At 50.0% G+C, this 12,900-nt stretch overlaps 1 protein-coding gene across 4 annotated transcripts in view; it reads left to right on the forward strand.

The window, feature by feature from the left end:
- Positions 1-12,900, forward strand: part of ARHGEF7 (Rho guanine nucleotide exchange factor 7) — a 104,076-nt gene continuing 91,176 nt past the window's right edge. For 2 of the 4 annotated variants that reach the window (XM_074378557.1, XM_074378554.1), the window contains exon 1: positions 1-454. In XM_074378557.1, the coding sequence (XP_074234658.1) occupies positions 290-454 (165 nt within the window). In that variant the 5' untranslated portion in view covers positions 1-289. The remainder of the gene's footprint in view (positions 455-12,900) is intronic. The other 2 variants (XM_074378553.1, XM_074378555.1) reach the window with 2 other exon arrangements.

The raw sequence follows: 12,900 nt of genomic DNA on the forward strand, positions 1-12,900 counted from the left end.
TCGGCGGCAGAGGCTGGGAGCCGGGAGGCGGCGGCGGGGGCGGCGCCGGGCGGCCGCCGCAGGTTCATGTGCATCTAATGAAAAGGCACTTGACAGTCGGCCAGGACGCACGCGAGGGAGCGCGAGCCGGCCGGACCGCGGCGCCGCCCGAGCCAATCGCCGTCGCCGGCCTCTCCATGGGCGAGCAGGAGGAGGGGGCGGTGGGCGCAGCCGGCCGGGCCGCCGCCGCTCCGAGGTGAACGGCGCCGAGACGGGCTCGCGGCGCGGGGAGGCCCGGCGCGCCGCCGCTATGAATTCCGCCGAGCAGACCGTTACGTGGCTCATTACCTTGGGGGTGCTGGAGTCGCCCAAGAAAACCATCTCGGACCCGGAGGGCTTCCTGCAGGCGTCTCTGAAGGATGGGGTGGTCCTCTGCAGGCTGCTGGAGCGCCTGCTGCCCGGGACTATCGAGAAAGTGAGTGCCCCCCGGCCCGCGCCCCCCCCCCCACCCCCGGCGGACAGGCCCGGGGCGGTGGGAAGCCCGGCGGTGGGAGCCTGGGCTGTGGGAGCCCTGGGCGGTGGGAGGCCCCGCGCCCCACCTTGCCCTCGCCGCGGCCCAGAATGCGCGGAGACGCTCGGGCGCGGGGTCGCTGGCGCCGGCACCTGGTGGCCGCGCGGGGCGCGAAGGAGCCCACGCGCCTCCTTTGTGCGCGGACCCGGGAACGCGGACCGCGCGGGGGGCGCGCTGGCGGCGCGAGGACCCGGTGGCGGGATCCCGCTCCGGGCGCCATTGTGTGCGGTGCCGGCTGGGGAGGGGGCCGGGCCGCGTTCAAGGGGAACGGCCGGGGGGAGGCCGGGAGGGAAGGGGAGCACTCTGCTCTGCCCCGCCTGAAGGAGGAGTCGCCCCCTCCTCGACCTGACCGGAGAACCCGGCTCCTGCGCCGTGCAATGCTTCCTCCCAGGCTTTGTTTGAATAGCTTTTGTGGGTGGTGTCGTATGAGTTTCACCCTCTGTTTAATTGACCAATTGCTGTGCATTTTTAAAAGATGCATTTATCAATAGCCGAGGGCTGGGTTGTGAAATGATTTACTGCCCTCCCCACGAAGGAATTCCTCGTGTCTCCCAAGCCCAGAGGATGGCATACACAGGGCTGGGAAGCCCTGGCATTCTTCAAGGTTGGCTTGAAAGCGTAGATTTGATTTTCAGGTTCATACCTGATTTTGAACAGAGTCTAGTTCTGCAGACCTTGGTTCTCTTCGTCATGACTTGCGGTTTCCTGGGGCTGCAGCATGAACCTTGACCGCAACTCTGTGAGTGATTAAAGTTTGCTTTCCTCTGGCTCAGCTGACAGAGGAAAGGGCGGAGAGAGCGCCTTTTAAAACGGTGGACCCCTGTATTTCAAAAACACTGCAATCTTGTCCCAATTTTTTTTTTGCCAGTACATAATCTTACGATCAACAATTATTTAAATGGTGTTAAGTGTGGAAATGAAAGTGCACCATAATTAGGAAAAACTATTTAATTTCTTAAATGAGGTTTATTGGCCCCAATGCACAGTATCCATTTGCTAATAATAAAAGGTTAATTTGGTGACTTTAAAAAGTAAAATGTTTAATCTTTTAAGTTTGTGCATGTTCTGGCAATACATGTTAAAAGTCAGAAAAGATTTTATTTAATATGAATTGTGTATGCATGCTACTTTTAGGTATTACTTGGAACATATTTATGAAAACAGAATCAGTGTTTTAGACCGAACAGCTGCCTGTCTGCCCAGGAAATAAAAATGTCGCTTCTACATGAACTGATGTCACAGTAAAATTATGATTTAAGACAGAAATAAGGAGCAGGCTCTAACTTTCAGGGCACTCAAAATCCTTTGTTGTCATCTGGGTATCAGGACCTCTGCTAATAAAAGACAGATGTTGAAAAACATTGAAAATGCATGCTAAGTTTACAAAAACAGGTTATATAAAAGACTGTTCCATTTCTGAGAGTGAGGCTTTAGGAAACTTCGGAGGCTGTTTGATAAAAACATGCCATTATCAATGCATATATTATCTGGCATGTTAACTGCATTCACATTGATCAGCCGACTTCAATAATCACTTTCTTTTAAACTGTAGAAAGACTTTCTTAGAAAACCATAGCATTCCTTTCATCTTGGAAACAAAGAGAGGAATGAACATCATGTTTAACTTGCAGAAGCCAAACTGAAACAACCCAGCATCTTCCAAACCTGTGGTCACTTGGAAACTTCTTATAGTCCAGCTACCCTTTCATTCCCCCTAGGCCCCACCTGGTTTGTTTTAGAGGAACACAATCATCACGGAAGCTCAACTGCAAAGTAGCAAATTATAGACACAAGCACTGAGTCGATATGGTACAAAGGTAGGTTTTTGGAGTAAAATATTAGCCATTCTCCACCTCTAAAAACCCTGGGTTTTGGAAGTTTCGTGAGCGTTTTCCATTTCCTAAGAAGAGTTATTTATTTGAACTTTCTGATGTTTGCATGCACACCAAATCATGTCTGCCAGAAAGCACGCAAGCGGAACAGCATTCACGTGGATGTGGAAATGTTAGTCTGAGGACGTTTTTCCTTAAAAAGGAACATTTGGAAACTTCACCGAGTATTCGTATGGAATGGAAAGGGTCCTAACTTTCCCCAGTTTGCCACGTGAACACATGGAAGACTGGTTAATGGGGCGTAAGCAGCCTGCAACGTAACTTTTGCAAAGTCACAATGTAAAATGAACCATCAGGCTGGGGACAGTGTAGTGCAGAATCGAGAACTGTGTTGGGGTGACTCAAGTGTCCCACATGCCTTTTATTAAGAAAATACATCCTTGAGGGAGGAGACAGCTCAGTGGTAGAGTGTTCACTTAGCACACATGAGGTCCTGGGTTCAATCCTCAGTACCTCCATTAAAATAAATAAGTAAATAAACCTAATTACCTCCCCCCAAAACAATAACAAGACAAAGAGAATACGTCCTGGTGTGTTTTGTGTGCTCTGCTGGTTTGTTCTGTTTTAGGGCCAGTAAAAGGTGCAGAACTAAGGGGCAGCTGACCGGTTCAGACTGCTCTGCTCGCCTTCCTTTCCCACAGCCTGTGTTCCTTTGGGTGGGAGGTCAGGCAGGGGAGGGGCTGATAGACTTCACACGAGCAGTTCACAGAAAAGAGACACATTTCATTATTGCCAACGATACGTCCTCTGCCACAGGGGAGAGACAAGTGGGCGTCACAGGGCTCCCTAAATCTTCGCGTTCGATGCTCTGCTGCTTTGGTTTGGTCTAGTAATGGCCAGGATGTTTTGCTGACCTGCCCACGCTCCTTGCTTCTGTCATTCCTCCTGTGATGAGAAACACACAAAGGCCACAGAGTCCAGTGGGCCTGTTAGCACTGGCTTACGAGCAAACACTCCAAACATCCTTAGACTATTTCGCCGAGGGGGTAAAATCGAGATACAGTAACGTTCCAGCCTCTGAAACTTCTGGGAGATCACAAAGGCATGTTCACATAGTGGAAGTCATGATGTGCTGCTTTAGTTTTACTTGCAAATGCAGCAGAGGAAGTTGCTTGATTCACCAGGAAACACCCAAGGAACCAGGCTCTCTCTCTATGCCCAGGATAATGGAACACATCGTAGCACACAAAGTGCGGCACAGAAGACACTCCATCTGCCAGGATCTGTGGAATGCGGCTGAAAGTCAGAGGCTGCCCTCTGGCCTCGCTGGCTGCCCCGGGCGTGCGTGTGTGCGGTTAAACTGGTTTAAGCTCTTGGCTGTGTGTTCTCTTCCCGGGGCTGCTATTATCAGTACCAGAAGACCGCAGGCCAGGGGCTGAAACACCACAACTTCACTCTCTCACATCCTGGAGGCAGCAGTCGGGGAGGGAGGTGTGGGCAGGGCCGCTCCCTCTGCAGGTGCAGGGGAGGGTCTGTCCTGGCCTCTCCGGGGCGTCTGGTGGTTCCCGGCAGCATGACTCCAGTCTTCCCACGGCATCTCCTGGGGTCTCTTCTGTGTCCAGACTTCCCCTTCACAAGGACACCAGTCACTGGATTAGGGCCTCCCTCCCCCAGTGTGACCTCAACTTAACTGATTACATTGGCAACGACCTTGTTTCCAAATAAGGTCACGTTCTGTGGTGCTGGGGCTGAGGGCTTGAACATACGAATCTCTGGGGTCACAATCCAACCCATAACAGGTTGCACAGTAAGTCTGAACCAGATGAACTTATTAAGTAGTTACCTGCCTGCAGGGTACAAGGTGCTATGGGAGATAAAAGACTAAATACCAGGTTCTTCAGGGTTTCAGTGCAGGAGAAAGCAAAACATAACTACAGAAACAGGAGCAGCGCGGGGTAGAGGGAGATCAGAAATCAAGATGTCAGGCATGGAAGAAAAGCAGCAACTGAAGAACGAAGGAGTCAGAGACCCACGTCTGAGCTGCCCAGCCTCCGATGATTTTTCTGACACGTGGATTAGAACATCGCGTATATTTCCCCAAACCACGACTGGCAGCCCTCACTGATCCTCTGCAGGCTTGCAGAGGATCAGTGAATTCTGATGCAGCATAGGAAAAAGAATCTGCTTCTTCCTAATTGATTTCTGACTTGCTCTTGGCTCAGGCCTAAGGTGCTGGGGCTGGCTGGGGTGGGGCCCAAGAGAAATGGGGTCCTCCTGGCCGTCGGACAGCAGTTCTGAGTGTCCACCTGTTTCTCGGCCCTTTTGCCCCAAGAAGGATGTGGTCAGCAATGGCAGGGTGACGCTGGGGTGAGGGTCTTGCTCAGGACAAGGGGGTTCTGAAGGCCAGCGCCCTGAAGCTGCCGTAAATGTCTCCCTGTCGCCGGAGAAGCCCTCACAGAGAAAAGTTACAGAACACATTATCCCCTGTGTTGTTAAAGAGAACTCTTCAAGGTTTGCAAACTGAATTGTTGGCTATATTAGGTTGCCGCTGATGAACCGGCTTCAGGTTTTGGAACAGTTAATTTTGTAATGATAAACATCTGCTTTTGAAGCATGTGACATTCAAGGCCTAGCTCAGCCCCACACCAGGATGTCTTGTTTGGGTTTCAGGCCCTTGGAAGAGGGTAGCTGTAACTGCATTTGCTGGATCATTCAAAATAAAGCAAGCTCACCTAAGTTCAATTTAAATCGGGATTGCCTAAGGTGAGCTCCTGAGAGCCACGTGAGAAAAGCTGTGTTTACATGGACGGCACACGTGTGTTCACACTGGACTTGGGTTTGGAGGGCGCTGGGGGAAGGGTTTTGGGACGGCCTGTCACCAGGGCAGCTGCCGCTGGCAACTCTCAGGAGGCACGGCCTTGGTGCTCTCCCAGGACCTCGCTCTATTAATAGAAGCCACACCCAGAGTGGCCTCCTTCCCTCATTTCTTTAAGTACTGCCAGCCCTTATACCCATCTCTTTGAAGGAAGGAGCTGTGTGTGCCCTGAGACACAGGCTCTGCTGTCATCTGGTGTCGCCCTGTTTCACAGAGGAGCACACTGAGGCCCGGCGGTTTGCTGCACCCGGTCACCCAGCTGACACGAGGGGGAAGCTTCCATCCTGGGTCTGCCTGCTGCCCCAGCCTTAGTGAGCCGGCAGGGCCCTGGCCTGCGCTTGGATGGGGCAGAGGGATGGTTTCTGCCTTCAGTGCAGGAAATCAGACAGTGTGTGTGGCCACGGTGGATGCCAGTGGTGGATGCGGTGGAGTTCAGGGTTAGGTCCTGCGGCACAGACTGCTCAGCGGGGTCCCAAGAGGGCAGGGACAGGGGGAGTGCGGGCAGGTAGCTGCGGGTGTGAGCAGTGCTCTCCTGGCCGGGTGGGAGCTCAGCGACCACTGGAGAGATGATGGGGAGTTGTGGGGGCCCTACCCTCGGGGGGGCTCACTGCCCCTCTTCTCATCTCCTGTGGAGGGTGCTCCCAAGGGCCACTGTAGGCTCTCCCTCAGAGATTGGATAACCTGACTGGCCCCCAGGCCTTCCTGACTCTGTTTACTGAGAATCCATCTATGCCAGGGCTTAAAACAATACTACATATACACACATTGTAGAAGCAATACTATATGTATACATATTGTATATAATAAACTTTTTTGGTAGGGCTATCTCTAGACTTTCGGACAGGAATCACACCGGGGCTGGAGTCGCGTATGAGTCTGTCACTGTCAGTAGAAGGTGGCCAAGGCACACCATCCCTCTGGGCACTCAGCTCTGCTGGGGCAACACCAGGGGCTGAGGCTTAGTGGCCCCTAAGACCTCCTGGTCTCTCCAAGGCCACTGTAAAATGAGGTGGTCCCAGTATGTGCCCCAGTCATCCATTTGCTGTGTGACGTTGGGCAACCTGCCTAACTTCTCTGAACCCCCATTTCCTCCTCCTAAAAGCAAGATGAATGACTCCTGCCTGGAGGGAATGGCCTACTGGGGCAATGGGGTCGTTATCGGTGTAGCTGAGTAGGTGCAGGGGCTTGCGCAGTGCCAGGCGCACAGCAGGTCCTCGTGGACAGGAGTCACTATTATTTGATGGGTTAGTGCTGAAAACTCTGCCTGCTATGTCTAGGAAACTCTAAGCCAGGATTTGAACCTTAACTCCTCCCAAATCCAGGAGTATTTACTTATTCTCACAACTGAGCAGATTCTTGCAACCGTAGGGGGCCCCTCCCTTCCCACAGTGACAGACTACCGTCATCTGGGGCGGTGGGACCACAGAATTGGCTTCCTGGGCCCTCTGGCTAGCGTTGGGTCCCCACACAGCTGCTGGCTCACAGGAGCCGGGGGGCCGAGCGGGGGGCTCGGGTTTCATGTATATAGAGTTTCATGCATGGGAAGGGCCCTGAGTCACAGATGGGCAGTGAGGGCTGGGACAGCCACCCTGGGCCTGCAGCAGGAAGGCTCTGGGGCCGCCCCAGGGCCCTGTGTGCCTAGGGTACCACTTCTGACTTTTCCCTTCAATTCTGCCAAGTTAGGTTAGGAGAACTTATTTCCTATTTCCTGTTGTTTTTATATTTTTGACTTTAATGTTGATATATTTGAACTTAGCTCTGAATTTTGAAAGTCCTATGAGCCAGCTGTGGCTCTCCACCCGGCTTTTGTGGGACAGTGTCTGCTGCAGTCTAAAGTCATGGAGAAGGGGCGGAGATGTTCATATATTTCCAACACATTTCTTCAAAATATTTAAATCTAACCAATATATTTATCACGTTCCTACTATATGCATGCTAGTGTACACATCATAAACACGGAAACACGTGTTCTGTACCATCTTTTCAGACAAGTCACAAGAGAAACTGTAGGGGCTGAAGTGTAAAGCACTTGTGAATTCTGAGGGGAATGAATTCCCAACCCAAACTCATCATTTTACAGATGGGTTATCTGAGAGCAGTGGCAGATGGTTGTATAAGTTGTGCACTGCACAGTCTAGGGAGTCATTCACACTGTAGTCTAAATGAATGGTAGCTCCTGAATTGTGCTGGGGACAGGGCTCCGGGGCAGTGGTGCATAATGGTGAGCTTCTGTAGAGATCAACCTCTGAGGGTACACAGCAATTAGAGGAGTGTTGGGTAGATTGTGGAGGTGGCCCCACCTTGCAGAGTGACCTGTAGCTCTTACCATTGAGAGGTGGAGACTTCTCTCACTTCTTGAATCTGAGCTGGCCTCAGCTTGTTTTGGTCAATGAGATGTGGCAGAAGTGACAGGTGCTCGTTCCCAGCCAGGCCTTGGGAGGCCCTGTGTGTTTCCACACTCTCAGCCCCGCCCTGGATGCAGAGGGAGGCAAGACTCCAGGGCGGAGAGCTCAGCTGTCCCCCAGCGGCCTCCTGGACCCGCCCGCAGCCCACCAGCCCCCGTCACTGGAGAGAGCCCAGCTGAGATCAGGGGGAGCTGCCACCCAAACCGGAGTTCTCCCCCGCCACATGAGCGGGCTGGCCCGCAGCCCCATGGGCAGGAGCACCTGCCAGTTTCAGCTGCCCCTGATGTCCGGCGGCTGCCGCCCCTGCAGCCCCACTGAGGCTGCAGGTGCCCTGCAGGATGGTATTTTGTGCATAACTTTAATTATTGTTACACTTAGAGCAGCTTTTTTTTTTAAGGGGCCAAGCACGTTCCTATCTTTTTTCTAAAGAAGGTGCATGTAATTCAGAACCAAGAAAAGCACAGTACTTCCAGCCTTTTCCAGTCCCTTCCGAAGTGTCTGAGTTTAAAACAGGAATCCTCGTTTCCAACTTTGCTTTGAAGTTGCAGCTCCTGGCGGTGAAGTCTTGTCCTGGCCGTGTGACTTCCGTCAGCAGTCTAACAGAGACCCGTAGAGCAGCCTGGTTTTGGATAATCTGTCAGTGCCCCGGCCTGTGAGTGCCTTTCTTCCTCAGGTCTGAGCGCCTCACTGCTGCTTCTGGGGCCGAGAAGGCGCCCTGCCACCTCCCGCCTGCCCTTGGGATGGTTTAAGTTCATAAGAGACTAAGTTCCATCTCTAGTTGGCATATTTGTTCAGAAGTCTTCTGTCAGGAATACAAATTTTGGGGGGGAAAATCCCCACTGCTTTGTGAATGCTTGCCAAAAGATGATGGCTCTGTCATTCGCTTTAAGGAAGAATGTTATAGGGATTCTGACAGAAAATTCGGAGTTTCAGAGGACTTGTCCTGGTACCAATAGCCTGTGTTGCTGGCTCTCCAGGACAGGCAGGAGGCTGTCAGAGCACATGGGACCGTATTCCAGGCTCGGTGTGACCGTGTCTACGGGCTGGGGAATCGCCTTGTTCAGAGACGCTCAGAAGACATTGGTCACAGAGTTCTTCTCACGGAAACATGAAATTTTATGGTCATAGTTCTCACATTTGTTAATGTATTTTTGTTTCTTTTGAAAACAAGCTCCATAAATAGAATGGGGTTAAATTCCTGACAGACTTGTGGCAAAGGTTAAGCTTCCAGAAAGTATCACACTTTTAAGCCGTGCTTTTAAGTGACAAGAGACTGGAACTGAGTGTCTTCCAGAGGCAACCAGCAGACGAGAAATGGAGATGGAGAGTCCGTTTCTGTGCTTCTGACCTCTGACCAAGCACATTTTCTTGGACTGACTTCGAGTAACTGCTGTCGGCAGTCCAAGGTCGTTCTTCAAATAACTAACAGTAACTATATTTTGTTGGGGTGAGTCTTAGGTACGCTGTTTATAAATTGTTAAAACAATATTCTGGAAAGGGGAGTACTCACCCTGCACGTGATTTAAGTCTTCTGTTGTCTGTAAGAGAGCCTCCACCTTAAGAAGCTAGAAACATAAGGGCAAATGAAACCCAGAATAAGTAACAGACAAAAGAGAATAAAGAATAGAATGGGAATCCGTGAAAGGCAAACTAGAAAATTACCAGGGAAAACTGACAAAACCAAAGCTGGTTCTTGAAGAAAATCAAGTAAGTGGATGAACCTCTTAGACTGATCAGGAAAAATGGAGGGAAGACACAGATGCCCAATATGAACAATCACATAGACTCGACAGGTATTTAAAGGACAATAATGGGGTATTAGGATCATTTTTATACCAATAAATTCTGTATCTTAGATGAAAGGTTCAACTTCCATGGAAGACACAGATGCCCAAGAAGAAATGGGTGGCTTTAAGAGCCCTGTATCTACTACAGAACTTAAACTTGTAGTTTAAAAGCGTCTCATAAAGACAGTTCCAAGCCAGACGGCCTCCCTGCTGAATTCCACCAAGCAAGTGGGGACTTGTATCCAGAATATGTGACTAGCTCTCAAGACTCAATAACAGGGAGACAAACAACCTGATTTAAAAATGGACAGATGGTCTGAGGCTTTACTAAACAAGATACACAGGTGACAAGCACATGACAAGGTGTTTGACATTATTAGTCGTTAGGGACATGTAAATTAAAACCATAGTGAGACACCACTACACGCCTATTGGAACAGCTAAAATTTAAAAGATTGACACCACCAAGCATTGCCAAGGGTGTGGAGGAACTGGAACTCCCATCCGCTGCTGGTGGGGTGTAAAACTGGATGTAAGATGGTGGGATGTAAAACTGTACAAGTTCTTTAGAAAATGGTCACTTTCTTTTTTTTTTTTTAACTTTTTTTTATTGAGTTGTAGTCATTTTACAATGTTGTGTCAAATTCCAGTGTAGAGCACAATTTTTCAGTTATATATGAACATACATATATTGTCACTTTTTTTTCTCTGTGAGCTACAAGATCTTGTATATATTCCTCTGTGCTATACAGTATAATCTTGTTTATCTATTCTACATATACCTGTCAGTATCTACAAATTTTGAAATCCAGTCTATCCCTTCCCACCCCCAACCCCCTTGGCAACCACAAGTTTCTATTCTATGTCTATGAGTCTGTTTCTGTTTTGTATTTATGTTTTTTTTTTTTTTTTTTAGATTCCACATATGAGCAATCTCATATGGTATTTTTCTTTCTCTTTCTGGCTTACTTCACTTAGAATGACGTTCTCCAGGGACACCCATGTTGCTGCAAAAGTTGTTATGTTGTCATTTTTATGGCTGTGTAGTATTCCGTTATATAAATATACCACATCTTCTTTATCCAGTCTTCTGTTGATGGACATTTAGGGTGTTTCCATGTCTTGGCTATTGTAAATAGTGCTGCTATGAACATTGGGGTGCAGGTGTCTTTTTGAAGTAGAGTTCCTTCTGGATATGTGCCCAGGAGTGGGATTCCTGGGTCATATGGTAAGTCTATTCCTAGTCTTTTGAGGAACCTCCATACTATTTTCCACAGTGGCTGCACCAAACTGCATTCCCACTAGCAGTGTAGGAGGGTTCCCTTTAGAAAATGGTCACTTTCTTAAAGTATTAAACATACATCAACCAAATGATTTAGCAATTCCACATTTAGGTACTTACCCAAGAAAATGGGAACGATATGTCCAGACCAAGTCTTGTGCACAAGTGTCCATTGCACTTTATTTTTAATAGCTACAAACTAGACCCAACTCAGATGTTTTCAACTGGTACATGGGTAAACAAAGTCTGGTATTTGCACAGACTACTACTCAGCATTAAAGGGAGCACACTATAGCATGGATGAAAATTCTGCTGAGTAAAGAAGCTAGTCAGAAATGTACACTGTATGATTCCACTCATGTAAAGTTCTACAGAATGCAGCGTCATCTATGGGGACAGAAGGTGGGCCTGTGCTTGCTTAGGGACCCTTTGGAGGGTACGAGGAGTCCCTTGGGGGTGGCAGCTGTGTTCGTGATCTTGATTCTGGTAATGGTTTCTACAAGGGAACGTGTGATGAAAACTTCTCAGATCGAACACTCCAAGTACGAGAAGTTTACTGAATGTTGACGACATCTCAGTGTGTGGCACCGGACAGTACTCACCCTGTGTATTGTGTGCGGTGGCGCTTGAGTTCATGTCACTGCCAGTCCTCTACTTTTGAACCTAGTTGTTCAGAAAACACGTATACAATTTTAAAGGGCAAGTATACTTAGATTCATTGCCCAGAGCTCATTTATTTATCTGTGTATTTTCTTATCGAATCTTTATTGGGTCTCTGCTGTGGTTCAAGAATTGTGCCGGGAGACGTGATGATTAGCAAAGAGGCTTGCATATGTCTGGTGAGGGAGAAGTACCTGAAAGGTACCACCTGAATTTGTTACTCTACAAGTTGAGATACGTGCTCTGAAGGCAAGAAGCAGATTTCTGCAGGTGTGTCACAGAGGGACCTGATTTACACCTGGCAGTGGGGACAGGAAGGTCTCCTTGACGAGTGGCACCCGAGGGGCTCTGATGTGGGCAGGCTGAGATTAGAGGAGGGAGTGTGTGGTGAGAGGAAGTGAGGGGGAGGCGGCCCGGGCGGCCACGGCCCTGAGACTAAGGCAGAGCTACGAGGGCACCTGGAGAGACACAGGCCAGCAGCGCTGGGTCTTGGGTGACATTTGGTCTCAATATTTTTTCAGAGTTTTGAAGGGAAGAATGATATGATCAATTGTGAATTTTTAAAACCATCCTCCAGAGTTTCCAGTGTGGGAAACAGATTGGATGGATCCAGAATGGACAAGATCATTGTTCAGTTCTTGGAGTCAGCCACTGAGAGCGCTGGGAGCTGAGACTGGAATGGACCCAGTGCTCCCAAAAACATGAGGCTGGAGCAGGGAGAGACCAGGGGAGGCATGGAGCAGGGTCTGACAGTGGGCTGCGCTGGCGAAAGGTGTCCCAAGGAACTCCTGGGCTCTGGCCATACACTAGGACAGATGGCAGCCTCACCTGTGAGAGGGACCGTGGCCTGGGGCCTGGGCTTGGTGCCAGCGGATCATGAGTGGCTTCAGTGCCAAGTGTGTTGGATCAGGGCTCTGAGAGGACACCTGGGTTGGGATGTAAATTGGGGAGTCACACCATAGAGGTGCGGGATTTCTTATGGGGAAATCATAGAGTGAGAACTTAAGAAGGGCTGGGGACTTGGAAGTAGCTGGCCAGGCAATGCTGACGAGCCTGGGGGCTAAGGGAGGTGGCAGTTGAGGCTGGAGAGGGTGTGGTGACTGGCAGTCAGTGGAAGCGGACGGACAGTATGCTGCAAGACATCCAGAGAGTGTGCTTCAAACCCCCCAAACCAGAGAGTGTTGGCAGTGTGCCTGGAGAAGAGAGGGCTCCATGACTGAGTGTCCTGGGCCAACAGGCATGCCTGCAGTGTCCTGGGCAGGCCTGGCTGAACGGTCAGCCTGGTCATTGTGACCTTAGAAGGGCGCCTGTGCTCAGGCAAAGAGGGTGAGTGTGAGTTCAGACCACTGGGCGCCCACGGAGAGCCCACTGGACGTTGTAGGTTACATGGTATGTCAGACAGGACAAGTGTGACCGAGAAACACGGGGGGGGGGGCCGGGGGCGGGGCGTGCCAGCAGTTAGAGTGACGTTGCAATCTCACATCCAGCAGGAAGGCAGGCATACCAAAA

The sequence above is a fragment of the Camelus bactrianus genome, chromosome 14, assembly GCF_048773025.1.
Source record: "Camelus bactrianus isolate YW-2024 breed Bactrian camel chromosome 14, ASM4877302v1, whole genome shotgun sequence".
NCBI lineage: Eukaryota > Metazoa > Chordata > Mammalia > Artiodactyla > Camelidae > Camelus > Camelus bactrianus.